The following is a 26,259-nucleotide window of genomic DNA, read 5'->3' on the forward strand; positions in this document are numbered from 1 at the left end:
TTGGAATCAGCACCCCAAAATTACCTTTAAACTGTTGGAATACCTTATGCCAGAAAAAGTGTGTTGACCAGTGTAACAGAGGTGTGGACTCGAGTCATGTGACTTGGACTCGAGTCAGACTCGAGTCATGAATTTGATGACTTGCGACTCGACTTGGACTTGCATAACAATGACTTTGTCCCACCTATGAGATGTGGACTCGAGTCATGTGACTTGGACTCGAGTCAGACTCGAGTCATGAATTTGATGACTTGCGACTCGACTTGGACTTGCATAACAATGACTTTGTCCCACCTATGAGATGTGGACTCGAGTCATGTGACTTGGACTCGAGTCAGACTCGAGTCATGAATTTGATGACTTGCGACTCGACTTGGACTTGCATAACAATGACTTTGTCCCACCTCTGCAGTGTAATATAATCGACGATCAACTGCGTACCAAAACTGCGTAGAGGCCTCCAACATAACACACGCATGGACACCCACCGTTCCCCAAACACCTTTACACTTTTAATAGCTGCAACACACGTATACATAATGCCGTGCAATCATATTGTAATCACATTATATGCGGTAATCAGTACACACAATAGAAACGGTCATTTTACTTTCAAATTTCAGACTTCTTCACTTCTGTTTAAAGCTTTCGTGATTGCAGGGAGTCATCTTCTTGGTTATTTCGGTAAAGTCATCTCGTAGAAGGGAAATAATAAAATAATGAAAATAAAACATAATAAAATAACTATTTTATTATGTTTTCTTATTTTATAAAGTAATACAAATAAAACATAATAAAATAACTATTTTATTATGTTTTATTTTTATTAATTTATTATTATTATAATTATTTTATTATGTTGTATTTTTTTCTTTTATTATTTCCCTTCTACGTGACTTTACCGAAAGAACCAAGAAGATGCTTCACTTCTCTCGACGCATTACGATCACTGGGTTTTCGCTAGCGGCTAGAACCGACAACGATGAGGTCCCAATGCGGGCTACGGGACTTGGATAAATATAAGCAAGTGGCTCGTGAAAATCCACATTGCGTGCAAATTTTGTTAAACAGATTTTTTGGTCAACCCGCCACTCGATCATTTTAACGCCACAGCCTAGGGACTCTTCTACTTACTCACATTTCACTTGTGAACTTTCAGAGATACGAACAAACCCAGTTTCCCGTTCGGACCGAGAGTCATAAGTTCAACCACCACGCAATAGATGGCGGTAGTGGCATCTACATCTACAGAACGTGAAGACACCAGTGGCATCTGCAGAACATGAAGAACCAGTGGCATCTACATCTGCAGAACGTGAAGAAACAGTGGTATCTACATCTACAGAACGTGAAGAACCAGTGGCATCTACATCTACAGAATGTGAAGACACCAGTGGCATCTACATCTGCAGAACGTGAAGACACCAGTGGCATCTACATCTGCAGAACGTGAAGAACCAGTGGCATCTACATCTACAGAATGTGAAGAAACAGTGGCATCTACATCTGCAGAACGTGAAGAACCAGGGGCATCTACATCTGCAGAACGTGAAGAACCAGGGGCATCAACATCTGCAGAACGTGAAGAACCAGAGTCATCTACATCTGCAGAACATGAAGAACCAGTGGCATCTGCATCTGCAGAACGTGAAGAACCAGTGGCATCTACATCTGCAGAATGTGAAGAACCAGTGGCATCTGCATCTGCAGAACGTGAAGAACCAGTGGCATCTACATCTGAAAAATATGAAGAACCCGTGGCATCTACATCTTCAGAACGTGAAGAACCAGTGTAATCTACATCTACAGAACATGTGTGAGTCTATGGGTCTCTGTGTGAGTCTATGGGTCTCTGTGTGAGCCTATGGGTCTCTGTATGAGCCTACGGGTCTCTGTGTGAGCCTATGGGTCTCTGTGTGAGTCTATGGGTCTGTGTGTGAGTATATGGGTATGTGTGAGTCTATGGGTCTCTGTGTGTGTCTATGGGTCTCTGTGTGTGTCTATGGGTATGTGTGAGTCTATGGGTCTCTGTGTGAGTCTATGGGTATGTGTGAGTCTATGGGTCTCTGTGTGAGTCTATGTGTCTCTGTGTGAGCTTATGGGTCTCAGTGTGAGTCTATGGGTCTCTGTGTGAGTCTATGGGTCTCTGTGTGAGTCTATGGGTCTCTATGTAAGTCTATGGGCTCTGTGTGAGTCTATGGGTCTCTGTGTGAGCCTATGGGTCTCTGTGTGAGTCTATGGGTCTCTGTGTGAGTCTATGGGTCTTTGTGTGAGTCTATGGGTCTCGGTGTGAGTCTATGGGTCTCTGTGTGAGTGTATGGGTATCTGTGTGAGCCTATGGGTCTCTGTGTGAGTCTATGGGTCTCTGTGTGAGTCTATGGGTCTCTGTGTGAGTGTATGGGTCTTTGTGTGAGTCTATGGGTCTCTCAGTGAGTCTATGGGTCTCTGTGTGAGTCTATGGGTCTCTGTGTGAGTCTATGGGTCTCTGTGTGAGTCTATGGGTCTCTGTGTGAGTCTATGGGTCTCTGTGTGAGTCTATGGGTCTTTGTGTGAGTCTATGGGTCTCTGTGTGTGTGTTGAACTTCTTTCGCACCCTATGTAGCCAATGGTGCTCATCAGCGGTGCGGTAACCGTGCTACTTAACTCCGCGCATGTATCTGTGACTTATCGCTTTGTAGACGGACACGTGATCTGTTGTCTTGCTAATATGACTTCGTTTCATGTTATACTGTTCCTAATTTGCCCGTAAATTTACCAATTTCTCCTGCTGTAATGCAAAGCTATTGATATCTCAAAACACTTCGTTCAGGGCTAGTAACTACTTTGTTATTTTACCAGGTAAGATGCCACTGAGCTGCTATGTAGTAGCTCTTTTTCAGAAGTGACTTCGATCATCGCAAATGATAGCAGCTCAACGGAGTGGGATTATTATTATCATCATCATCATCATCAACGCCGTCGTGTGGACATTTCTTGCAGAAGCCAAATACTCTAAATGCCGTGCCATTGATCCTAAATGTAGAGGAGAAAACCCCAAAGGACCCAGAGAAAGATCCACGCGACCACGGGGAGAGAGACACAATCTCCAAATATACAGCAGCAGGTGTCAGGGTCTGAATCAAACCCACGACCTCCTGTATACCAGGCGAGGCAGTTAACATCTCCTAGCCACTATGATGATGAGAGAGACGCCAACTCCCTCACTCCCCTCGCTCCCTCCCTCAATCCTGCATAACCCGAGTGTTTCTCTGAAGACGTTGTTATTAATTTCAGTAGATGGTTTGGTTGATGAAGCTCAGGACCCTCCAGACCCTGTTGAACATCGAGGTCGGACCACAGGATCCACGACCACCCACGCCTGTCACGTATTGTCGTCCGTCCACCTCCTTGCACAGCAGCGGCGAAGTGTGCTCCTGAAAGACAGAGACACAGATCCTCTAGCAAGATTGTCGGGGGCCAAGTGCTGTGGGGAGGAAGTCGCAGCACTGCCTATGAAGGCCGGCAAATTGTGGGCACACGAGGAAGATGTCTCTGGTTCTGTGTTGTATCTATCTATCTCTCTCTCAAATGTAGCATTATCAGGAGGAACGTAATCGACCAGGTAGGGTCTTCTTGGTTCTTTCGGTAAAGTCACGTAGGAGGGAAGTAATAAAATAATAAAAATAAAACGTAATAAAATAATGATCACGACGTTTCGGCCACAACGCAAGCAGCCGTCCTTAGGTGAAAACCAGAAAGAACCAATAAGATGAATCCCTGCAGTCACGAAAGCTTTAAATCGAAATTTAACCAGGTAGGGTGTTGACTGTTGTGTTATCCGACTCTCTGTTGCATTACATTACATTTGTAAGTATACTGGATTTGTGTTTCTATTTCATTTATGTCTGTGTCTCTCTCTATGTATCTCTGTGATATCTGTCTGCTTATGTGTTTGTCTATATGTCTCTGGTTCTGTGTTTGATCTCTCTCTCAAATGTAGCATTCTCAGGAAGAACGTAATCAACCAGGTAGGGTGTTGACTGTTATGTTATCCGACTCTCTCTGTTGTATTACGTAACATTTCGAAATGTTGCTAGCTTATTTAATTCAGTGTGTCTCTCTCCCTGTCTCCTCATTTGTTCCAAGCTTTTGCAGCGTGCCACTCATTGACATGCTAATTTCTCTAACCCCTCCCTCTCTCCCCGCTCCCTCTCTCTATTGAAGGCCTCGACACAGAAGCGTGGTTTCTCTGTGTGCCTATGTTTGTGTCTCTCTATGTATCTCTGTGATATCTGTCTCTGCTTATATGTCTGTCTATATGTCTCTGGAAGAACGTAATCAACCAGGTAGGGCGTTGACTGTTATGTTATCCGACTCTCTGTTGCATTACATTACATTTCTAAGTATACTAGATTTGTGTTTCTATTTCATTTATACCTGATGACGATTGCTTGTGTTGCAATCGAAACATCGTTTGCTAGTATTTAATGTATTATTTTCTCTTTATACGTCACTTTACCGAAAGAACCACCAAAGAGTCATTCCTGCAGTCACGAAAGCTACAAATTAAGTAAGTTGGGGATGCTGCACATAGCTTTTACAATTGCCAGTGCACATTATACGGACGCTATTTGCATTTGCCGTCCTCTACTATTACAATGACCACGGATAGCGTCTCTAATTCGAGTCTTAATCACGTGCAAAATTCCCCACGTGAGATTAGTTTGTCTTTACACCATCTCCTACCGTTGGCACAGCTCACAGCTCTCGAGGTGACGTTTTCAGAGAGTTTTTTTTTGGTGGCTTTTCTGGCTTCCTCCAAAATTTGGCTTAGCTGAAGTCAGGGCGTGATCTGTGAAATACTGGATATCTGTGGAAACGAGATTCGTAGCTCATTGGATTCCTCCAGTATAAATAAATATCCTGCTTCTGATTCTGTCATGAGGTTGGGCTGTGTATGTGTGATTCAGAAATTATTCATTTGTGATTCGCGTGGCAGGTTGCGTACGTTGTGGGTTTAATCCCAACCCTGACGCCGGGTGTATTTTTAAATCCTTTATATTAAGTTCGCTTGCTTGCTTGCGCGCTTACGACCGTGCAAATCTTTCAGTCGTTTTTTAACCCACTTCCCGTGATCCAATCGAGTTGACATTTTGCACACAGACTCGTTGTGCGTGACGATGTATTTTCGTGAATTTTTTTTTCCAAAATTTGACACTTTTTAGGAAAAAATATATATATATTTAATTACCAATTGCTTAATGGTGGCAGGCAATCATCTGACCCATAGGTGGCAGCCATCTCAAGCCAGAGGACGAGAGGACTCTAGCCGCTACGCATATAAAGGATTTATAGTGAAAATCTTTGTTTTTACGGGTTAATTTTATTGGAGTTTGCCAAAGAGTAATTGCTGCAGTCACGAAAGCTACAAATTAAGTTTAGGGGTGGTTTGGCCAACACCAACAACACCACACCCAGGCCGCCTTTGTCTCCCCCAGTGGCGAGGGGAGGTCCAGGACTGAGTTCAGATGACCGCTGACCCTGGTGTTAGTGGCCGCGAGCGGGAGTCAAACTCGGGTCTCTGTGTAGCGCAAACCGTTGGACCACCGCTCCTAAAGATCCCCCTGGGTAGCCTATTCACAGGGTAAAAACTATTATTTATATATTAACAGACTTCGATTTAAAGCTTTCGTGACTGCAGGGATTCATCTTCTTGGTGCTTTCGGTAAAGTCACGTAGAATAGAAATAATAAAGTAATAAAAATAAAACATTATAAAATAATTCTCACGACGTTTCGGCCACAACGCAAGCAGCCGTCCTCGGGTGGAGAACAGGTCTGTCGGTGAGACAGAGTCTTCTCGAAACGTCGTGAGAATTGTATTTTATTATGTTTATTTTTATTATTTTATTATTGCCACTCTACGTGACTTTACCGAAAGAACCAAGAATATATTAACAGACTGTTGGGGCAAGTGCTGTTAGCAGCGAGTAGCAGCAGAAGCACTGCCTATTAAGGCCTGGGCATGGCCATTTTTATTATAACGGATAATATTGGTCGCGAAAGCCGACTCCGTGTGAAACTACGCGGCATCTGCGCCACGCGTGCGTGCTTGTGTTCTAGAGCTGTCCTACAAATGTACGGTCTCAGAAGACCATGGATTCATGAGACATCGCTTCATTCGATTGGCGACTAAGTAACGCCTCCACGGAGCCTGTGCCAGGCCAGGTGCACTTTGAGGCAATCACGTGAAAATCGAAGGCTCGGTAGCAGGAGGTCTCGGGACAGAACCCAGCAGGTGCCATGTGTTGCCTGACTTATGTGCCAGGCTAGGTGCAGGAGGTCTCGGGACAGAACTCAGCAGGTGCCATGGGTTGGCTGACTTATGTGCCAGGCTAGGTGCAGGAGGTCTTGGGACAGACCCAGCAGGTGCCATGGGTTGGCTGACTTATGTGCCAGGCTAGGTGCAGGAGGTCTCGGGACAGAACCCAGCAGGTGCCATGGGTTGGCTGACTTATGTGCCAGGCTAGGTGCAGGAGGTCTCGGGACAGAACCCAGCAGGTGCCATGGGTTGGCCGATTGAGATGACCGGTAGATGCACCACAGCAAGCTGTACCCCCTACTGTGCCAGGCTAGGTGCAGGAGGTCTCGGGACAGAACCCAGCAGGTGCCATGGGTTAGCTGACTGAGATGACCGTTAGATGCACCTCCAGCTGTACCCCCTACTGTGCCAGGCTAGGTGCAGGAGGTCTCGGGACAGACCCCAGCAGGTGCCATGGGTTGCCTGACTGAGATGACCGGTAGATGCACCACACCAAACTGTACCCCCCTACTGTGCCAGGCTAGGTGCAGGAGGTCTCGGGACAGACCCCAGCAGGTGCCATGGGTTGCCTGACTGAGATGACCGGTAGATGCACCACACCAAACTGTACCCCCCTACTGTGCCAGGCTAGGTGCAGGAGCTCTCGGGACAGAACCCAGCAGGTGCCATGAGTTGCCTGACTGAGATGACCGGTAGATGCACCACACCAAACTGTACCCCCCTACTGTGCCAGGCTAGGTGCAGGAGGTCTCGGGACAGAACCCAGCAGGTGCCATGGGATAGCTGACTGAGATGACCGTTAGATGCACCTCCAGCTGTACCCCCTACTGTGCCAGGCTAGGTGCAGGAGGTCTCGGGACAGACCCCAGCAGGTGCCATGGGTTGCCTGACTGAGATGACCGGTAGATGCACCACACCAAACTGTACCCCCCTACTGTGCCAGGCTAGGTGCAGGAGGTCTCGGGACAGACCCCAGCAGGTGCCATGGGTTGCCTGACTGAGATGACCGGTAGATGCACCACACCAAGCTATACCCCCTACTGTGCCAACTTGCTCCATTTTAGCCCGCCCGGCGCTCCGCTCGTTGTTGTGAGCATCGCTCCTTTGCCCTCCGTTCTTGCAGGAGGGCGACTGCCTTCAACTGCCCAGCAGCAGCGTCCTTCGATGTTAACACACACACACCCAGGGCTTCTCCACTTACCCCACACAGGTTGTAGGAGGCACAGAGTTTTCTGCTGGTCACCGTGGCGTTGAACACGACCTGGCATTCACTCTGCTCCATGATGCTCACCCGTTTTGAAACGGCGGAACCTGGACACCAAACACACAACACAACACACGACGTTCGTCAAGATCGTTACATTTAATCCATTTCACGTCTCACATTAGCGGGCACCGTGGTGGCTAGGAGATGTTAACTACCTCGCCTGGTACGCAGGAGGTCGTGGGTTCGATCTCGACCCTGACGATGCCTGCTGCTGTATATTTTGAGTCTGTGTCTCTCTCACCATCATCATCATCACAGTGGCTAGGAGATGTTAACTACCTTGCCTGGTGTGCAGGAGGTCGTGGGTTCGATCCTGACCCTGACGATGCCTGCTGCTGTATATTTCGAGTCTGTGTCTCTCTCACCATCATCTTCATCACAGTGGCTAGGAGATGTTAACTACCTCGCCTGGTATACAGGAGGTCGTGGGTTGACTCGGCGATGTTAACTTCCTTGCCTGGTGTGCAGGAGCTCGTGGGTTTGATCCCGACCCTGCCGATGCCTGCTGCTGTATATTTGAAGTCTGGATTGGATGGCCACCACAAAGCTTTCCCCTGGGCCGACTGAATTTTTATCCACCACCCCCGTTGCTGATGATGATGACCTCCACAATAGGCGGCCGACTTTGTGCCACTCGCTCGCGTTCGCGTCTCTAGCAGCGATCGTCGGCAATCCGATGCAGTGCTTCCTGAACCGCAGAAGGCGTTTAACCCGAGCGAGAGACAAACGGGGCAAACAGAAACCGGACGGAGAGACAGACGAAAAAATGGACAAACAGAGGAAGGGTCAGATGGACGAAGGGACGAATGAAAGGAATGACAAACAGAGGGAGTGACAGATGAACGAAGGAACGAATGGAGGGACTGACAAGCAGAGGAAGGGTCAGATGAACGAAGGGACGAATGGAGGGACTGACAAACAGAGGAAGGGTCAGATGAACGAAGGGACGAATGAAAGGAATGACAAACAGAGGGAGTGACAGATGAACGAAGGAACGAATGGAGGGACTGACAAACAGAGGAAGGGTCAGATGAACGAAGGGACGAATGGAGGGACTGACAAACAGAGGAAGGGTCAGATGAACGAAGGGACGAATGAAAGGAATGACAAACAGAGGGAGTGACAGATGAACGAAGGAACGAATGGAGGGACTGACAAACAGAGGAAGGGTCAGATGAACGAAGGGACGAATGAAAGGAATGCCAAACAGAGGGAGTGACAGATGAACGAAGGAACGAATGGAGGGAATGACAGACAGAGGGAGTGACAGATGAACGAAGGAACGAATGGAGGGAATGACAGACAGAGGGAGTGACAGCTGAACGAAGGAACGAATGGAGGGAATGACAAACAGAGGGAGTGACAGATGAACGAAGGAACGAATGGAGGGAATGACAGACAGAGGGAGTGACAGATGAACGAAGGAACGAATGGAGGGAATGACAGACAGAGGGAGTGACAGATGAACGAAGGAACGAATGGAGGGAATGACAGACAGAGGGAGTGACAGATGAACGAAGGAACGAATGAAGGGAATGACAGACAGAGGGAGTGACATATGAACGAAGGAACGAATGGAGGGAATGACAGACAGAGGGAGTGACAGATGAACGAAGGAACGAATGGAGGGAATGACAGACAGAGGGAGTGACAGATGAACGAAAGAACGAACGGACACAAAACGCTTGCTACCTCTGACCGAGCAGGATTTGCCCGGCAGAGGCACTTGCTGTAGACGGTGGGGCACGCACGCGGGCCGGATCTGGTCCGACAGGCTGACGTTGGTGAGCAGGTGAACCAGGGCCACGTCATAGTCCCACGTGGATGCGTTGAACTTGGGGTGCTGAGCAATGCTCCCGAGGTTGTAGCGGCTGTAGCCAGTGTTGTTGAACTCGGCGTGCCATTCGACCGGAATCAAAGATCTGCAGCGAGAACATTGAGATGCTCCAGCCACGTTGTCCGCCGGTGACAATTCGGAAGAGTGTGTCTGTGTGTGTGTCTGTGTGTGTCTGTGTGGGTGTGTCTGTGTGGGTGTGTCTGTGTGTGTGTATGTGTCTGTGTGTCTGTGTGTGTCTGTGTGTGTGTCTGTGTGTGTGTCTGTGTGTGTGTCTGTGTGTGTGTATGTACAGTATGTCATCTCTGTCAGTCGACCCGTGGCACCTGCTGGGTCTGCCCCGTGACCTCCTGCCAGTGGGCGTTCGACACTTCACGTGGTAGCCTCAAGGTGCACTTGGCCTGGCACAAGCGTCGTGGTGACGTCACCGCCACTTAGTGGCGAATGGCGGTTGTTGTTGTTGTTGATGTAGGTGTGTGCCTCAGATGAGTACCTGGTGCGATGTGTAAAGATCGCCGCTAGGGAGACAAAGGCGGCCGGGCGTGGTGTTGGCCACCCACCCCCTCGTGTGCCGTGCCGGCCTTCATAGGTGCTCGCTAACAGCACTTGCCCCTACAGTCTGTTACAGGCTATACGGGGGATTTTTGTCGCTGTCTTCTTCTGCTCGTGTGTGTGTCTGTCTCAACCCCTGACCTCCTCGCTTTGGTGCCTGACGACAACGTTGCGGTGGATGTCAGCAATGCCATGGAGGGAATGGCCAAATCGAAAATCATGGTGCTTGTGTAGTGGTGGTATTGACGTGCGCCGACTGTGACAGTGATGGATCACGGGGCGGCGCGGGGTGCGGGGTTGGGCACGCGTTGTGGGCGTGGTGTGGACGCGCGCGCCGGGAGTGACAGATGACGGGGCGGCGCGGAGTGAGTGGTGAGGCACGATGAGATGTGGGAAAAGAGGATCGTAGCCAGCGCCCGGCGATTGGTCGAATAAGTGGGTGCTCGCAGCGACGTCCGCAGGTGGGGTATAAAGGGGGACGCGCGAGAGCACTCGAGGAGAGTTACCCAGTCGAAGACCCGAAGACGGAGCTGAAGACTTAGTCAGTGGCGTTAGTCGCCGAGTAGCTAAGTGGATGTTAGTCATCCGAGTAGCTCAGTGGCGTTAGTCGCCGAGTAGCTAAGTGGATGTTGGTCATCCGAGTAGCTCAGTGGCGTTAGTCGCCGAGTAGCTAAGTGGGTGTTTGTCACCCGAGTACTAAGTGGATGTTGGTCATCCGAGTAGCCCAGTGGCGTTAGTCGCCGAGTAGCTAAGTGGATGTTGGTCATCCGAGTAGCTCAGTGGGCGTTAGTCGCCAAGTAGCTAAGTGGGTGTTCGTCACCCGAGATACAAAGTAGGTGTTAGTCACCTGTAACCAAGTTTGATAAAATAAAGAGTGTGTTACCCGTGAAGTCGTCTCCCGCCGAGTTACTACATTACAACTGGCGTCAGAAGTAAACCTGTCTTCAAGAAGTATGGACACAAGGAAGACTACCCGTACCCACGAGCGAGGTCGGGATGACGACGGTGGACCGGGGACACCGACCTCGGGAGTAGAGGACGAGGAGTTGCCGCCGATGCAGCACTTCGCGGTGATGGCCGACGCTCCGCTTGCCTCCGACACCGGCCTCCAGGACGCGCACGCCCGGTTGGCGGAGTTGCTACTCGCCGCCGCCGCTGTCTTGGCCGACATCTCCGTTCCGGCGAGCGGAAAAACGGCTGCGGGGGTCGTGGAGGAAGCGACGGTGGAGGATTCCCGCCAAAGGGCGCTTCGCGCCAAAAGTCTGGAAGTTGCCGCCGTTTTTGGGGGGCAGCCACCGATTGGCGGGAAAGACGGACGCCACGTGGCCGGACACCTCCGCGCAGCGCAGCCCACGTCATCGGCGCGCGCCGGAGCCCTCCATTTTGCGCCTGACAACCGAGCCGACATTTTACACAACTCCAGCGGAGCGCGGGAAAATCTCTCCGACGTCGACGACGATCGGGTCCTCCAGCAAAGATTGCCCGCGCTGTCGGCGTTCAAGGCGGATGGGGGCGACTGGGGAGCCTTCCAACGAAGGTTCCTCGCTCATCAGGAGATGTCGGGGTGGTCCGACACCACTGCCCTGCGTGCGTTGCCAGCGATGCTTGACGACGACGCGCTTGCAGCCTTCACATCTGCTGCAAGGTCGTCCCGCTCTACGCTCCAGGCCGCACTACACCTGATGGCGAAGGTGTTCGGGCCGCCCTCCACGTGTCGCCACCAGTTCTACGATCGGCGGAAGGTGGCTGGGGAAACGACGCTAGCCTACCGCACGGCACTACTCGCCTTGGCGGACGCAGCTTTTCCCCGCATGGATAAGGAGGGGAAGGACGCCATGGTGACGGAGCAGCTGCTGGTGTTGGCCCACGAGTTGGGGGTCCCCATCAACGTGGCAGACGAGATGGATATCTGCTCCCTGGCGATCGCCACGAGCATTCACGCGTACGAGGTCCTCAAACGCAAGCCGGGGGTCGTCTGCAAATGGCCGGGGAACGCGGCACTGGCCGCCACGATCGCCGAACCTCAGCCAGCTGCGGTGCAGGAGCAGGCCTTCGCTGCATCGCGTCCGGGGGAGTGGAGAACGGGAGGTCGTTCGCCCACACGTTCGCCCCGCAAGCTGGAGCAACCGAAACCTACGACGTCCGTCGTCTGCTACAACTGCGGCCTTCGGGGTCACGTCGCAGCCGGGTGCCGGGCCCCGCGTCAGCGCGCCACAGGACCACGTCGGGACGACGACCAGGGCCACAAGTCATCCCAACAAAACCCGGCAAGTCGCGGCACCTCACACGTTCGGTCCACAAACACGGCACATTCGGGTCGCCGCTTCGCGGTGGGGGGTTCGCGGCTGGGTGCCGGGGGTTCAATTCGGCGAGGGGGGTCCGTACGCGGCCCGCAAGCAGTCGAGTGGTCCGAATTGGCCCACAGGATCGTGGCTGCGTCGGCCGGGTCGTCCGTGGTAACGGGGTTCATTGACGGGGTTGAGGTCCGGGTGCTTGTTGACACGGGTGCGTCGGCCACCATCATCTCGGACCTTATTTATAACATTCTTCCCGTTCAAAGTAGACCCCTTCTGCCAGTAGACGTGCCATTTAATGCGGCGAATGGGGGATCCCTGGGGATCATCGGCCAGATTCGGGCGACTATTTGCATTGGTGACATCCAATTGGCGGGCCCTATTTTTGTATCATCATCGCTGGCCGTTCCCTGTTTGCTAGGTACGGACTTTTTGTCCAGAATGCCCATCAAAATTCTTATAGATCAGGCCTGCATTGAGCTTCCGTCAGGTCGGCGGCTTGCGTTCTTGACGAGCCCTACCAAAATACGCACGGTTTGTGCGACGGTGCAGGCGCTGGCAACTCAGACTGTAAGGGTGCCCCCGGGATCGAAAATGTTGGTACCCCGTCGGTTGAGGAAGCCACTCGAGGTGGGCGGGGTGGCACAGGGGGGGCCGTTGGGGCCGTCTAACAGGGCCAGAAGGGGCCTCGACTTAGCGGTTGCTCAAACCATGGTGAGAGGGGACAGTGAGCCGTTCGTAAGGGTCCTGAATACGGGGTCGCGGCCGGCCGAAATTGCGCAGGGAACGGTGCTGGCTCACGCCGCGTCGCTACCCGTTGAGGAACGGCTCGTGTCTCAAGCGGATTTCACTGTCGAGTCGCATCCTCCAAGTGATGAGGGGACTGAGTGGTTGGACTCGTTGTGTGCCGGTTCTGCTAACTTGTCCAAAGTGCAATTGGGAGTCGACGCTTCCACGGGGAGGGATTCGCTGTTGTCATTGCCCCTCATTGAGTGGGGCCGTCTCCAAATGTCCGACAGCTCCCTACTTACGCTACGTCGAAAAGTTGGCGCTCCCGAGGTAGGGGATGCGCGGGTCGGTTCCTGGGTGTGCAGACAGGGCCTTTTGATGAAGTGGGACAACATGTCCCGGGGTCACGTGCTCGTTGTGCCTGTTGCTATGCGGGGTAAGGTCGTTCGGGCAGCTCATGAACGGCTCATGCATCTGGGTTTTCAAAAAACGCTCGCCCTAATCCAGCGAGACTATTATTGGCCGGGGATGGGTAACGACGTGGCGAACATTCTTAAGGGATGCGTAGGGTGCGCCGAAAGAAAACCGCCACCATTGGCAGCTAATCCACTGCTGCAATCCATTCAAGTTTCGCGCACAAACGAATTGGTTGCGTTGGACATCTTGGGGCCCTTTCCTGCTACACCGAGGGGAAATAGGTTCCTGCTGGTTGGCGTAGAATACTTCACCCGATGGCCCATGGCATGGCCACTCGCCAACCAGTCGGCTGCAGCGGTGGCGGACGCCTTCGTCCAGGGTTATGTTTTGGACAAGGGCGCCCCCGAACGCTTGCTGACGGATCAAGGGAAGAATTTTTCGAGCGTTTTGTTGCGCGAGGTGTGCGACCTGTTGGGTACAAAGAAAGTGCGTACTTCCCCCTACCACCCGCAGACTGACGGGATGGTTGAGCGTCTGAACAGAACGATTACGTCTATGTTGTGCCAACAGGTCTGCAACGATCAGGTTGATTGGGACTTACAGGTGCCGGGGGTACTCGCGGCCTATCGAATGGCCCCTCATGCGGCGACAGGGTTTTCCCCATTTTTTCTTATGTATGGGCGGGAGGCCGATCCAGCCATGGACGTCCAACTGGGGATTTCCCAGCCACGTGCGAAATCTAAATTGGCAGACCACATCAAATTTAATATCGCCAAATTGACTGAAGCGCGGGAGGGGGCAAGGTTGAATTCGCGGTCGCGGCAAATTGCAAACGAGAAATTGCATGAGCGGAGGGTGCATACGCATGATTGGAAACCAGGCGATAAGGCCTGGCTGCATTGTCCACATGCACCGTTGGCTACGTCCCCCAAGTTGTTGAGACCTTGGAGGGGACCGGTGGAAATTGTGCGGGTTGCACGGCCCCAGAGTATACAGATTAAATGGGGGAAACGCCGTTGGTATGTGCACCCCTCCCGACTGAAGCCCTATGCGGCACCGTGTGACCCCGTTCTGTGCCGTGACGACCGGGCGTGTGATGTGACCGTCGACTCGGGGAGGGAGGTGTCGCAGGCTGATCCTCACGTGTCTCCACCTGACCCACCCCCAGGTGCCTCGGGCTTGACGGCTGCTGACCGTCGAGAGCCTGAACCCCGGGGCACGCACGAGTCCTCGATGCCTGGCCGATGTCTTCCTGAACCGCCGGCACCACCGGACGTTCAACCGCGTCTGGTGCCGTACGACGGACCGGCAAGGCGGACTCGGGCTAGGTCTCAACAATTTTCATGAGGACGGTTTTTTTGTGCTCTACACCGAGCTCGCCCGGTGTTCCCCTCTGCCGGGGTAATGTCCCGTTGTAGGGACGCTCGGAAGAAAAGGGGACACTGCACGAGTCGAAAGAAAAAAAAAAATTTTCCATTTATTTTTTTTGTATACACATTGCTATTGTCACTCGCCGGTTTGTATATATTGTTCTATTGTCGCGGTGGCATTGGTTGAGGGTTGCGGATGGTGGTGTTCGCGTCGTGTTGTGTTGTTAGCTTAGTTGTTGTGTTGTGTTACGGGGCACACAGGGAGGGTTTGTATATTTTTGTAGCAGCCGGGGCGGCTGCGAGCTATGTGGTAGGGGGTGATGTAGTGGTGGTATTGACGTGCGCCGACTGTGACAGTGATGGATCACGGGGCGGCGCGGGGTGCGGGGTTGGGCACGCGTTGTGGGCGTGGTGTGGACGCGCGCGCCGGGAGTGACAGATGACGGGGCGGCGCGGCGTGAGTGGTGAGGCACGATGAGATGTGGGAAAAGAGGATCGTAGCCAGCGCCCGGCGATTGGTCGAATAAGTGGGTGCTCGCAGCGACGTCCGCAGGTGGGGTATAAAGGGGGACGCGCGAGAGCACTCGGGGAGAGTTACCCAGTCGAAGACCCGAAGACGGAGCTGAAGACTTAGTCAGTGGCGTTAGTCGCCGAGTAGCTAAGTGGATGTTGGTCATCCGAGTAGCTCAGTGGCGTTAGTCGCCGAGTAGCTAAGTGGGTGTTTGTCACCCGAGTACTAAGTGGATGTTGGTCATCCGAGTAGCCCAGTGGCGTTAGTCGCCGAGTAGCTAAGTGGATGTTGGTCATCCGAGTAGCTCAGTGGGCGTTAGTCGCCAAGTAGCTAAGTGGGTGTTCGTCACCCGAGTACTAAGTGGATGTTGGTCATCCGAGTAGCTCAGTGGGCGTTAGTCGCCAAGTAGCTAAGTGGGTGTTTGTCACCCGAGATACAAAGTAGGTGTTAGTCACCTGTAACCAAGTTTGATAAAATAAAGAGTGTGTTACCCGTGAAGTCGTCTCCCGCCGAGTTACTACATTACACTTGTAAGCCACCACAGCGTCAAAAGGAGGGACGTTTGAAAAGGCCTGGTAACCCCTCCACCTTCAACACAAGAACCACTACAAAACGTGTTCAAAATGTGACTCAGCTTGTGCCAGAAGCCCCGGAAGTACAGGCGTCTGTGACGTCTCCTGGCCAAACCCCATTTGGCGGAGCCAGGAGACTGATTCCACACCCTCGGGGTTTATCCAGAAACGACAAAAAGCCACTGTGGGTGGCCACGTGGAATAGTGTATTGGTTTAGCCATGTTTGTGTTGTTGTAGTACGGAGTTGGACTGATGGCCTTAATCTAAGTTGTCTTGTGGTTGTTGTTGTTGTTGTTTGACTTGCATCCCACTGGGATTTTTGCACACAGCGTTGATGTACGGTGCTTTTTCTGCAATATTTTGCTGTCTTTTCTTGGATTTTCTGTTTGCACTTAGTCACATATTCACTTTAAGATGTTTTTTGTTCATGTTTTTTGTTTGTTGCGGTTGCACCCGATTCAAGAGCCGAATGGCTCACAGGGCTATACCTAATAAATGAACTTGAACTTGATGTTCGAATGCTCACTGCAGAGGAGAGGCTGCTACTCCTTTGCCGGGAGCTGGAACGGTACTGCCTGGGTCTCTGTTGTATTCAGGTCGGGTGGACTGGCTCTTGCTCCAGTCACCATGAGGGGTGGACAGTCCTCTACTCGGTGCAGACGACTGCCAAACAACAGGGAGTGGCTCTTCTTTTGAACCAAATAATGAAGGGGGCGTGGGAGCGTGGCAGTGAGGTGTGGGAAGCTGTAAGCCCCAGGCTACTGTGGGCTCGCCTTCCCATCAACCAGAGGCGAGGACTAGTGGTGGTGGTTACTTATGCCCCTACCGAAGATGAACATCAGTGGAGGGATGCAGGTGTAGTGGTGGTATTGACGTGCGCCGACTGTGACAGTGATGGATCACGGGGCGGCGCGGGGTGCGGGGTTGGGCACGCGTTGTGGGCGTGGTGTGGACGCGCGCGCCGGGAGTGACAGATGACGGGGCGGCGCGGCGTGAGTGGTGAGGCACGATGAGATGTGGGAAAAGAGGATCGTAGCCAGCGCCCGGCGATTGGTCGAATAAGTGGGTGCTCGCAGCGACGTCCGCAGGTGGGGTATAAAGGGGGACGCGCGAGAGCACTCGGGGAGAGTTACCCAGTTGAAGACCCGAAGACGGAGCTGAAGACTTAGTCAGTGGCGTTAGTCGCCGAGTAGCTAAGTGGATGTTAGTCATCCGAGTAGCCCAGTGGCGTTAGTCGCCAAGTAGCTAAGTGGGTGTTTGTCACCCGAGTACTAAGTGGATGTTGGTCATCCGAGTAGCCCAGTGGCGTTAGTCGCCAAGTAGCTAAGTGGGTGTTCGTCACCCGAGTACTAAGTGGATGTTGGTCATCCGAGTAGCTCAGTGGGCGTTAGTCGCCAAGTAGCTAAGTGGGTGTTTGTCACCCGAGATACAAAGTAGGTGTTAGTCACCTGTAACCAAGTTTGATAAAATAAAGAGTGTGTTACCCGTGAAGTCGTCTCCCGCCGAGTTACTACATTACACAGGCAAGGCCCATGAGTCAGATGCCTTCGATAACCTCCAATCACAGGTGCTAACTGTAGTGGCTTCTCAGGCTACAGTCATCTTGTTGGGTAACTTTAATGACCGAGTTGGTCATGATGCTGGCACCTTGACTGGGGTGATTGGAAGGCATGGGCCAGATCAGCTCCATATAGGATCCCATTTAAAACCCAGTGGCCTGATCTCAGCTAGCTGATGAAAGTTGCAAGCGAGAAGTTGATCATCGCTTGCAGCCGGGTTGGCATCATCCCCCCCTCCTCCTGATGCTGAGGGGAAATGGGAAATGTTTAGGACTGTGGCTCATGCAGCTGCAATGGCTGATTTGGGTATAACTCGCAGAGATGCTGGCTGACAGATGAGGTGTTCTGGCTGGCTGAGAGTAGGAGTTGGAGGTGCTGCTGCTGAACCTGGAGCTTGCCACGAAGAGTTGGGGCCTTACCATCAGCCCCACCAATACTAAGCACCTGCCTGGGTATTTTGTACCATCGGACACTCCACCCCCACAACTCCAAATCGGTGATGGGGCAGTTGTGGAGAGAGTGGAGAGTTTTCCATACCTGGGCAGTGTGCTTATGACCGGCTCCAGTTTAACAGCAGAGGTCTCACTCCGAATCAGTCGAGCGGCAATATCTTTTCATCGGTTGCGTAACGCTGTGTGGAAGCTACCTGGTCTGTCGCTCCACACGAAGCTTCGGGTATTCTGGGCCACAGTCATGCTCTCCCTTCTCTACGCTTGTGTAATGTGAGGATATATCCGGCTCACTGACGTATCACAACTCGTCACGATGATTGGCTCTGCTGGTCCTGGCCCATAGCCAATGGGGGGAAGTCTAGGGGCGTGGCCCTGACGTGATGGGAAGGTGACAGCTGTAAGTAGAGGATTGGTTCTGCTGGCTTTAGCCACAGCCAATGGGGAGACGAGTCATGGGCGTGGTCCCGGGAGCCTACGAGGGAGTCTGGAATATTCCATAGAGGCTAACCAGGATTGGTGGAAACGTACCACGTGACCCGGATATTAAATAGGGGTGGAGACGAACGACACGTGGTCAGAACTGGAACGAACGGAGGGAGAGGCCACGCGGGAGCGGGGCTCCAGGCTGCCACGTGGCTGTGCATCTCTCTCTTTCTTTCTATCCCCCTCACGCTGCCTGTCAGCAGCGTGAAGGAGAGCTGTAATGAAAAGTGAATAAGAGACCGAATTCCAGAAGTCGCCTCAACGACCTTTATTACACTTGTGAAACGTGGAACCCCTGAATGGAACATTTTTGGCAGTTAGAAACATTTGGGCCAGCCTGCATATTATCCATCCTTAGAGCTCACCTGTCATATCATAGCTCAAATGTTATACTGGTAGGAACAAAGTGAACCAGCCTACAATAGATTATATCGTCCGTCCGTCCGATATCCGATTAGGTATAGCAACATCGCCCCCTACTGCAAACACTTGGCAGGACCCTACAAAAACCTTTAGACTCAGTGACGCTTTCCTGGCTAAACACGTGTAACATTCCCTTTTAATTCCCTGAGATAGTTTTAAATTAAAACATTTAAATTAAACATTAACTCACAGCGGCCTAAAGCCTACAGCTAGGCCTAAAGCCTAGAACTAGGCCTCAAACTCTCCCTTCGTATCGTCCGATTAGGTGTAGCAACATCGCCCCCTACTGCAAACACTTGGCAGGACCCTACAAAAACCTTTAGACTCAGTGAGGCTTTCCTGGCTAAACAAGTGTAATAAATCATGATGTTAATATTCTTTGGTTATTCGTTCCTACCAGCCCACCCCGCAGGGACCTGTTTAAATGTTATATTGAAGCTCACCTGTTATTAAAGCACGACGCAGTGGTGATGAGCCACTGTGGGCTGATGAGAGTGGCTTCGCACACAGGATTGTTCGCTCCCAGGTAGAGCATAGCGGACCACGGTTTCGCCCACCCCCCCGTCTCCACTCCGCAGTCTGCAGGGGGGGAAACCAGAACGAGGCAGTTCAACGTGGAGGCTCGTTGTCCGGTCACCTGACGAAGCTGCTGCTGCTGCTGGTTGTTGTTGTTAATTACTGGCCAAGCGTCACGTTAACTGGAATTGTTGTGGATTTTACTGTCCAACATACACTCCAGTTAGTGCTTGACTAAGTAACTTATTGGCATGCTTTGTCATCATCATCATCGTCGTCATTATCATCATCGTCATCATCATCATCGTCATCGTCGTCATTATTATCATCGTCATCATCATCGTCATCATCGTCATCGTCATCATCATCGTCCTCATCATCATCGTCATCATCATCGTCATCATCATCATCATCGTCATCATCATCGTCATCATCATCGTCATCATCGTCATCATCATCATCATCATCATTGTCATCATCATCATCACACGAGACACTGGGATGCCACTGGATGCTTCTAGATGCTTCTTGATCTATATTCAGGCACTGTGTTACGCATCATCTCACGCACTATCGCAGACTGCCCTGTATACCCCCTATATTATATATTATTTACTATTACAACGTCATTCTGTCCATAGTATTGGTGTTCGTCAGGAACGCAACCACTGCCGCCGCCACATTATAGGAAAACAGGACTGCATTCTTGTAGTCTACCGATATCCCGTCGTTAATTGTTCATTCTCGATTGTAAGCTCCTCACTCACCTAGCTTGGTCCGTGTCGCAGCAACGTACAGGTAGCTGATGTTGAATCCGCGACCTTAGGGAGATTTTAGAGAGAAAACGTGCAGCTTTAGTAAATCACTTTCATCCGTCGGTCCATTTGGTAGAAGTCAGTCAGCGACATCGTGGCGCTAGGAGACGTTAACTACCTCGCCTGGTATGCCGTGGGTTCGATCCCGAGTGATAGGGGTAGTGATAGTCGTAACAATAGGGGTAGTGATAGGGGTAGTGATAGGGGTAGTAATAGGGGTAGTGATAGGAGTAGTGATTGGGGTAACGATAGGGGTAAAAATATGAGTAGCGATAGTGGTAGTGATAGGAGTAGTGATAGGTGTAGCAAAAGGGGTAGTGATAGTGGTAGCGATAGTCATAGTGATAGTCATAGTGATAGTCATAGTGATAGTCATAGTGATAGTGGTAGTGATAGTCATAGTGATAGTGGTAGTGATATGAGTAGTGATTGGGGTAACGATAGCCACTGCTGACATCATCTCTGTCCCCGTGACAGTGTCCTGCTGACACAACCACCGCCACCGCCGCCACCACCGCCACCACCGCCACCACCACCACCACCACCGTCGCCACCACCGCCACCACCGCCACCGCCACCACCGCCGCCACCACCGTCGCCACCAGAGCCACCACCGCCACCACCGCCAACACCACCACCACCGCCACCGCCGCCACCACCGCCACCACCGCCAACACCACCACCGCCGCCACCGCCGCCACCGCCGCCACCACCGCCGCCACCGCCACCACCACCACCAGAGCCACCACCGCCACCACCGCCACCACCGCCACCACCACCGCCGCCACCACCAGAGCCACCACCGCCACCTCCGCCACCACCGCCACCACCACTACCACCAGCAGAGCCACCACCGCCACCACCGCCATCAGAGCCACCACCACCACCACCATCACCACCACCGCCACCACCACCACCACCACTAAGTTACCTTGCAGGGGCTCCGTAGAGTTGAGCACCAGGGTGAGACTCTGTCCCGTCGACTTGAGGCTGTAGGGTGGCACGGAGCCGCGCCCCGTGCCGCACAGAACGACCAGGGTCTCCGGGTCACCGCTGCCGGGCTCACCGTCCAGCACCGTGAGGCTCTCGTTCAGGCACGACGACAGGTTCCTGAGGCTGTCGGTGGGGTGGGAAGTGGAGTAGAAAGTGGGAGGTCGCAACCGGGTACCCGATACCCGTACCCTACCCGATACCCGTACCCGGCCGGGTACGGGTAGCCGTTTGCGACTCTGGTGCGGCCGGGTACGGGTACGGGTAGGCCGTGAGTCACTGGGTGAGTCACCGTGATTGTCACTCATTTCCCAACGTCTTGTCTCTTCTCACAATTCAAGTTCCTAGAATCAACCCACCCGCGCTTGCAACGTGGCTTCATCCCAGAGGTCGCAATCAGGTACCCGATACCCGTACCCTACCCGTACCCGGCCGGGTAGGGTACGGGTACGGCCGGGTACGGGTAGGGTACCCATTTGCGACCCTGGTGCGGCCGGGTACGGGTACGGGTAAGGAATCAAAACCCGTTTGCGACCTCTGCCAGACGGTCACCCGCATCTTCATCATCATCATCTTCGTCGTAATCGTCACGAGGCCTTTTAAACTAAGTAAATAAATAGATCGATGTGGACGACGCTTCGGGCCAATGACCATCACCGGTTCTCCGCGAGGGAGCTGTCAACCATCATCGTCAACATCATCATCAGCACCGCGTGAACTCCGATGGTCATCGCAGCAGCAGCAGCAGCAGCTGTTTGTCTGCTGGCCATCAAATGAAGTCAAGATTGGCGGTTCAATGGTTTTGTGCGGGAAGGCGCTGTAGCTAAAGACGACACGTGGTTAACGAGAGACAAGTCAGTTAAACGATGATTGACAGCAAGATGCTGTAGCGAGAGATGACACGTGATGGCTAATACTGGTAGGAACCTCCTGGTTACACCAGCCCACAGGGGATTATTGTGTCCGTCCGTCCGTCCGTCGTGCATCCAAAAATGGGAAGGGTGGGGCTGGGTGGAGAGGGGAGGGTGGGGAAGGGCTGGGTGGGGAGGGTGGGGAGGGGCTGGGTGGGGAGGGTGGGGAGGGTGGGGGGTTGGAGTGGTGGGGCTGGGTGGGGAGGGGCTGGTCACCCCGTGGTGCCCTTATAAAACTCAACGTTTAACCTACTCACGCCGGCTTGTGCCCGCCCTCACAGTCGACCATCTGGTCCAACACCATGTGAGACTAGGCTCTAAGGAAAGCTGTCTCGGGTGTGGACCAATCAACTTCAAGGACAGTGCTTATCATTATCAGAGTTATGTTTTTTATTTGCATTATGACTGCAGGTATTGTAGTCAATGCAAATGTAGTGCCATAAGAGGGGAGGGGCTGCTGGGGGCTCTGGGATCCTAGACAGATAAGCCCTCAGCGCAGGCGCTAGGATCCCAGGCACCCCAGACAGTTAAGCCCCTTGGCGCCACCAACAGGAGGGCTGTGTCTGCTCTGTGGGATATCTGGGGGCGCACACAACCCCACCCCTCGTTGGGGACGAGGCATAAAAGGGCAGCTCCCTGGACGATCAGGGCCAGTTGTAGCTCAAGACCCAAGACCCGCCAGCCAGCTTAGGACCCTGGACCCCCTCATCCCGCTTGTCCTTGTAAGGGCCGGGACGCTGTGCGGGCCAGTGGTGGGACTCTGGGACTCCCGGCTCTACGTCCTTGTAAGGGCGAGTTCCGAGGAAGCCAGAGTCCAGACCCGCACCTTGGCTGGGTCGGGTCAGGAAGCCTCCCCTAGGGTAATTGTAGCCAGAGGACCCCAGAGCGTAGCCAGAGTAGTGTACCTAGGCTGTGCACCTAGGCTGTGTACCTAGGCTGTGTACCTAGGCTGTGTATCTAGGCTGTGCACCTAGGCTGTGTACCTAGGCTGTGCACCTAGGCTGTGCACCTAGGCTGTGCACCTAGGCTGTGCACCCAGGCTGTGCACCTAGGCTGTGCACCTAGGCTGTGCACCTAGGCTGTGCACCTAGGCTGTGCACCTAGGCTGTGCACCTAGGCTGTGTACCTAGGCTGTGTACCTAGGCTGTGTACCTAGGCTGTGTACCTAGGCTGTGTACCTAGGCTGTGCACCTAGGCTGTGCACCTAGGCTGTGCACCTAGGCTGTGCACCTAGGCTGTGTACCTAGGCTGTGTACCTAGGCTGTGTACCTAGGCTGTGTACCTAGGCTGTGTACCTAGGCTGTGTACCCAGGCTGTGTACCTAGGCTGTGTACCTAGGCTGTGCACCTAGGCTGTGCACCCAGGCGGTGCACCCAGGCTGTGCACCCAGGCTGTGCACCCAGGCTGTGCACCCAGGCTGTGTACCTAGGCTGTGCACCCAGGCTGTGCACCCAGGCTGTGCACCCAGGCTGTGCACCCAGGCTGTGTACCTAGGCTGTGCACCTAGGCTGTGCACCCAGGCTGTGTACCTAGGCTGCGTACCCAGGCTGTGCACCCAGGCTGTGTACCCAGGCTGTGCACCCAGGCTGTGTACCTAGGCTGTGCACCTAGGCTGTGCACCCAGGCTGTGTACCTAGGCTGTGCACCCAGGCTGTGCACCTAGGCTGTGCACCCAGGCTGTGCACCCAGGCTGTGTACCTAGGCTGTGCACCTAGGCTGTGCACCCAGGCTGTGCACCCAGGCTGTGTACCTAGGCTGTGTACCTAAGCTGTGTATCTAGGCTGTGTACCTAGACTGTGCACCTAGGCTGTGCACCTAGGCTGTGTACCTAGGCTGTGTACCTAGGCTGTGTATCTAGGCTGTGTACCTAGGCTGTGTATTTAGGCTGTGCACCCAGGCTGTGCACCCAGGCTGTGTACCTAGGCTGTGCACCCAGGCTGTGCACCCAGGCTGTGCACCCAGGCTGTGCACCCAGGCTGTGCACCCAGGCTGTGTACCTAGGCTGTGCACCCAGGCTGTGTATCTAGGCTGTGCACCCAGGCTGTGTACCTAGGCTGTGCACCCAGGCTGTGTATCTAGGCTGTGCACCCAGGCTGTGTACCTAGGCTGTGCACCCAGGCTGTGTATCTAGGCTGTGCACCCAGGCTGTGTATCTAGGCTGTGCACCCAGGCTGTGTACCTAGGCTGTGCACCCAGGCTGTGCACCCAGGCTGTGCACCTATGCTGTGCACCTAGGCTGTGCACCTAGGCTGTGTACCTAGGCTGTGTACCTAGGCTGTGTACCTAGGCTGTGTACCTAGGCTGTGCACCCAGGCTGTGCACCTATGCTGTGTACCTAGGCTGTGTACCTAGGCTGTGTATCTAGGCTGTGTACCTAGGCTGTGTACCTAGGCTGTGCACCCAGGCTGTGCACCCAGGCTGTGTATCTAGGCTGTGCACCTAGGCTGTGTACCTATGCTGTGTATCTAGGCTGTGCACCTAGGCTGTGTATCTAGGCTGTGCACCTAGGCTGTGTACCTATGCTGTGTACCTAGGCTGTGTACCCAGGCTGTGCACCCAGGCTGTGCACCTATGCTGTGTACCTAGGCTGTGTACCTAGGCTGTGTACCTAGGCTGTGTACCTAGGCTGTGTACCTAGGCTGTGTACCTAGGCTGTGTACCTAGGCTGTGTACCTAGGCTGTGCACCCAGGCTGTGTACCCAGGCTGTGCACCCAGGCTGTGCACCTATGCTGTGTACCTAGGCTGTGTACCTAGGCTGTGTACCTATGCTGTGTACCTAGGCTGTGCACCTAGGCTGTGTATCTAGGCTGTGCACCTAGGCTGTGCACCCAGGCTGTGCACCCAGGCTGTGTACCTATGCTGTGTACCTAGGCTGTGTACCTAGGCTGTGCACCTAGGCTGTGTACCTAGGCTGTGTATCTAGGCTGTGCACCTAGGCTGTAACAGAGTATCAGGACTGTTGGAGTGTTGTATTGTACTAAAGAAGGTACCTCTACAAGTGTCTCCCGAACCCATTACACAAACATGACTCCTTGTAAAAAAAAAAAAGTGTCAGTTTTGTTGCCAGATAAAGGGGTAAAAAAAACAATTATCATATCTTGCTACTGGCAAATGATCTTCCAGTGGGGAACAACAATCATAGTAAACAACAACAACAACAGCAACAATACATACTTGAGCCACTCGAACGTGACCTTGATGACGTAGGGCGCCACCGTGTGGATGACGAACTTGTACTCGACGGCGCGATCGATCGACACGAAGTCGGTCGAAGCGAAGGTGCCGCTGCCATTGTGGAAGTGGACGTCGTCTGCGGTGGGTAAGAGAGACGTAGAGTAGGGAGAGAGGGGGTAGAGAGAGAGGGGGTAGAGAGAGAGGGGGTAGAGAGAGAGGGGGTAGAGAGAGAGGGGGGTAGAGAGAGAGGGGTAGAGAGAGAGGGGGTAGAGAGAGGGGGTAGAGAGAGAGGGGGTAGAGAGAGGGGGGGGTAGAGAGAGGGGGGAGTAGAGAGAGAGGGGGTAGAGAGAGAGAGGGGGTAGAGAGAGGGGGTAGAGAGAGAGGGGGTAGAGAGAGAGGGGGTAGAGAGAGGGGGTAGAGAGAGGGGGAAGAGAGAGGGGGGGGGTAGAGGGGGAAGAGAGAGGGGGGGGTAGAGGGGTAGAGAGAGGGGGTAGAGAGAGAGGGGGTAGAGAGAGGGGGGTAGAGAGAGGGGGAAGAGAGAGGGAGGGTAGAGGGGTAGAGAGAGGGGGGGGGTAGAGAGAGGGGGTAGAGAGAGAGAGGGGGTAGAGAGAGGGGGTAGAGAGAGAGGGGGTAGAGAGAGGGGGGTAGAGAGAGGGGGTAGAGAGAGGGGGTAGAGAGAGGGGGGTAGAGAGAGGGGGTAGAGAGGGGGTAGAGAGAGGGGGTAGAGAGAGGGGGGTAGATAGAGGGGGAGATAGAGGGGGTAGAGAGAGGGGGTAGAGAGAGGGGGTAGAGAGAGGGGGGGTAGAGGGGTAGAGAGAGGGGGTAGAGAGAGAGGGGGTAGAGAGAGGGGGAGAGGAGGGGGGGTAGAGAGAGGGGGTAGAGAGAGAGGGGGTAGAGGGGTAGCGAGAGGGGGTAGAGAGAGGGGGTAGAGAGAGGGGGGGTAGAGGGAGGGGGTAGAGAGAGGGGGTAGAGAGAGAGAGGGGGTAGAGAGAGGGGGTAGAGAGTGAGGGGGTAGAGAGAGGGGGGTAGAGAGAGGGGGTAGAGAGAGAGGGGGTAGAGAGAGGGGGTAGAGAGAGAGGGGGTAGAGA

General features: G+C 53.3%; 1 protein-coding gene across 9 annotated transcripts in view; it reads right to left on the reverse strand.

The window, feature by feature from the left end:
• Positions 1-490: 490 nt before the first annotated feature.
• Positions 491-26,259, reverse strand: part of LOC144953395 (transmembrane protease serine 9-like) — a 61,135-nt gene continuing 35,366 nt past the window's right edge. For all 9 annotated transcript variants that reach the window (XM_078883964.1, XM_078883962.1, XM_078883970.1 and 6 more), the window contains 7 exons: positions 25,172-25,307; positions 21,027-21,211; positions 20,048-20,101; positions 19,208-19,343; positions 9,260-9,489; positions 7,502-7,611; positions 491-3,413 (listed from right to left, as the gene is read on the reverse strand). In XM_078883964.1, the coding sequence (XP_078740090.1) occupies positions 3,270-3,413; positions 7,502-7,611; positions 9,260-9,489; positions 19,208-19,343; positions 20,048-20,101; positions 21,027-21,211; positions 25,172-25,307 (995 nt within the window). In that variant the 3' untranslated portion in view covers positions 491-3,269. The remainder of the gene's footprint in view (positions 3,414-7,501; positions 7,612-9,259; positions 9,490-19,207; positions 19,344-20,047; positions 20,102-21,026; positions 21,212-25,171; positions 25,308-26,259) is intronic.

The sequence above is a fragment of the Lampetra fluviatilis genome, chromosome 76 (assembly GCF_964198595.1).
Source record: "Lampetra fluviatilis chromosome 76, kcLamFluv1.1, whole genome shotgun sequence".
Classification (NCBI taxonomy): domain Eukaryota; kingdom Metazoa; phylum Chordata; class Hyperoartia; order Petromyzontiformes; family Petromyzontidae; genus Lampetra; species Lampetra fluviatilis.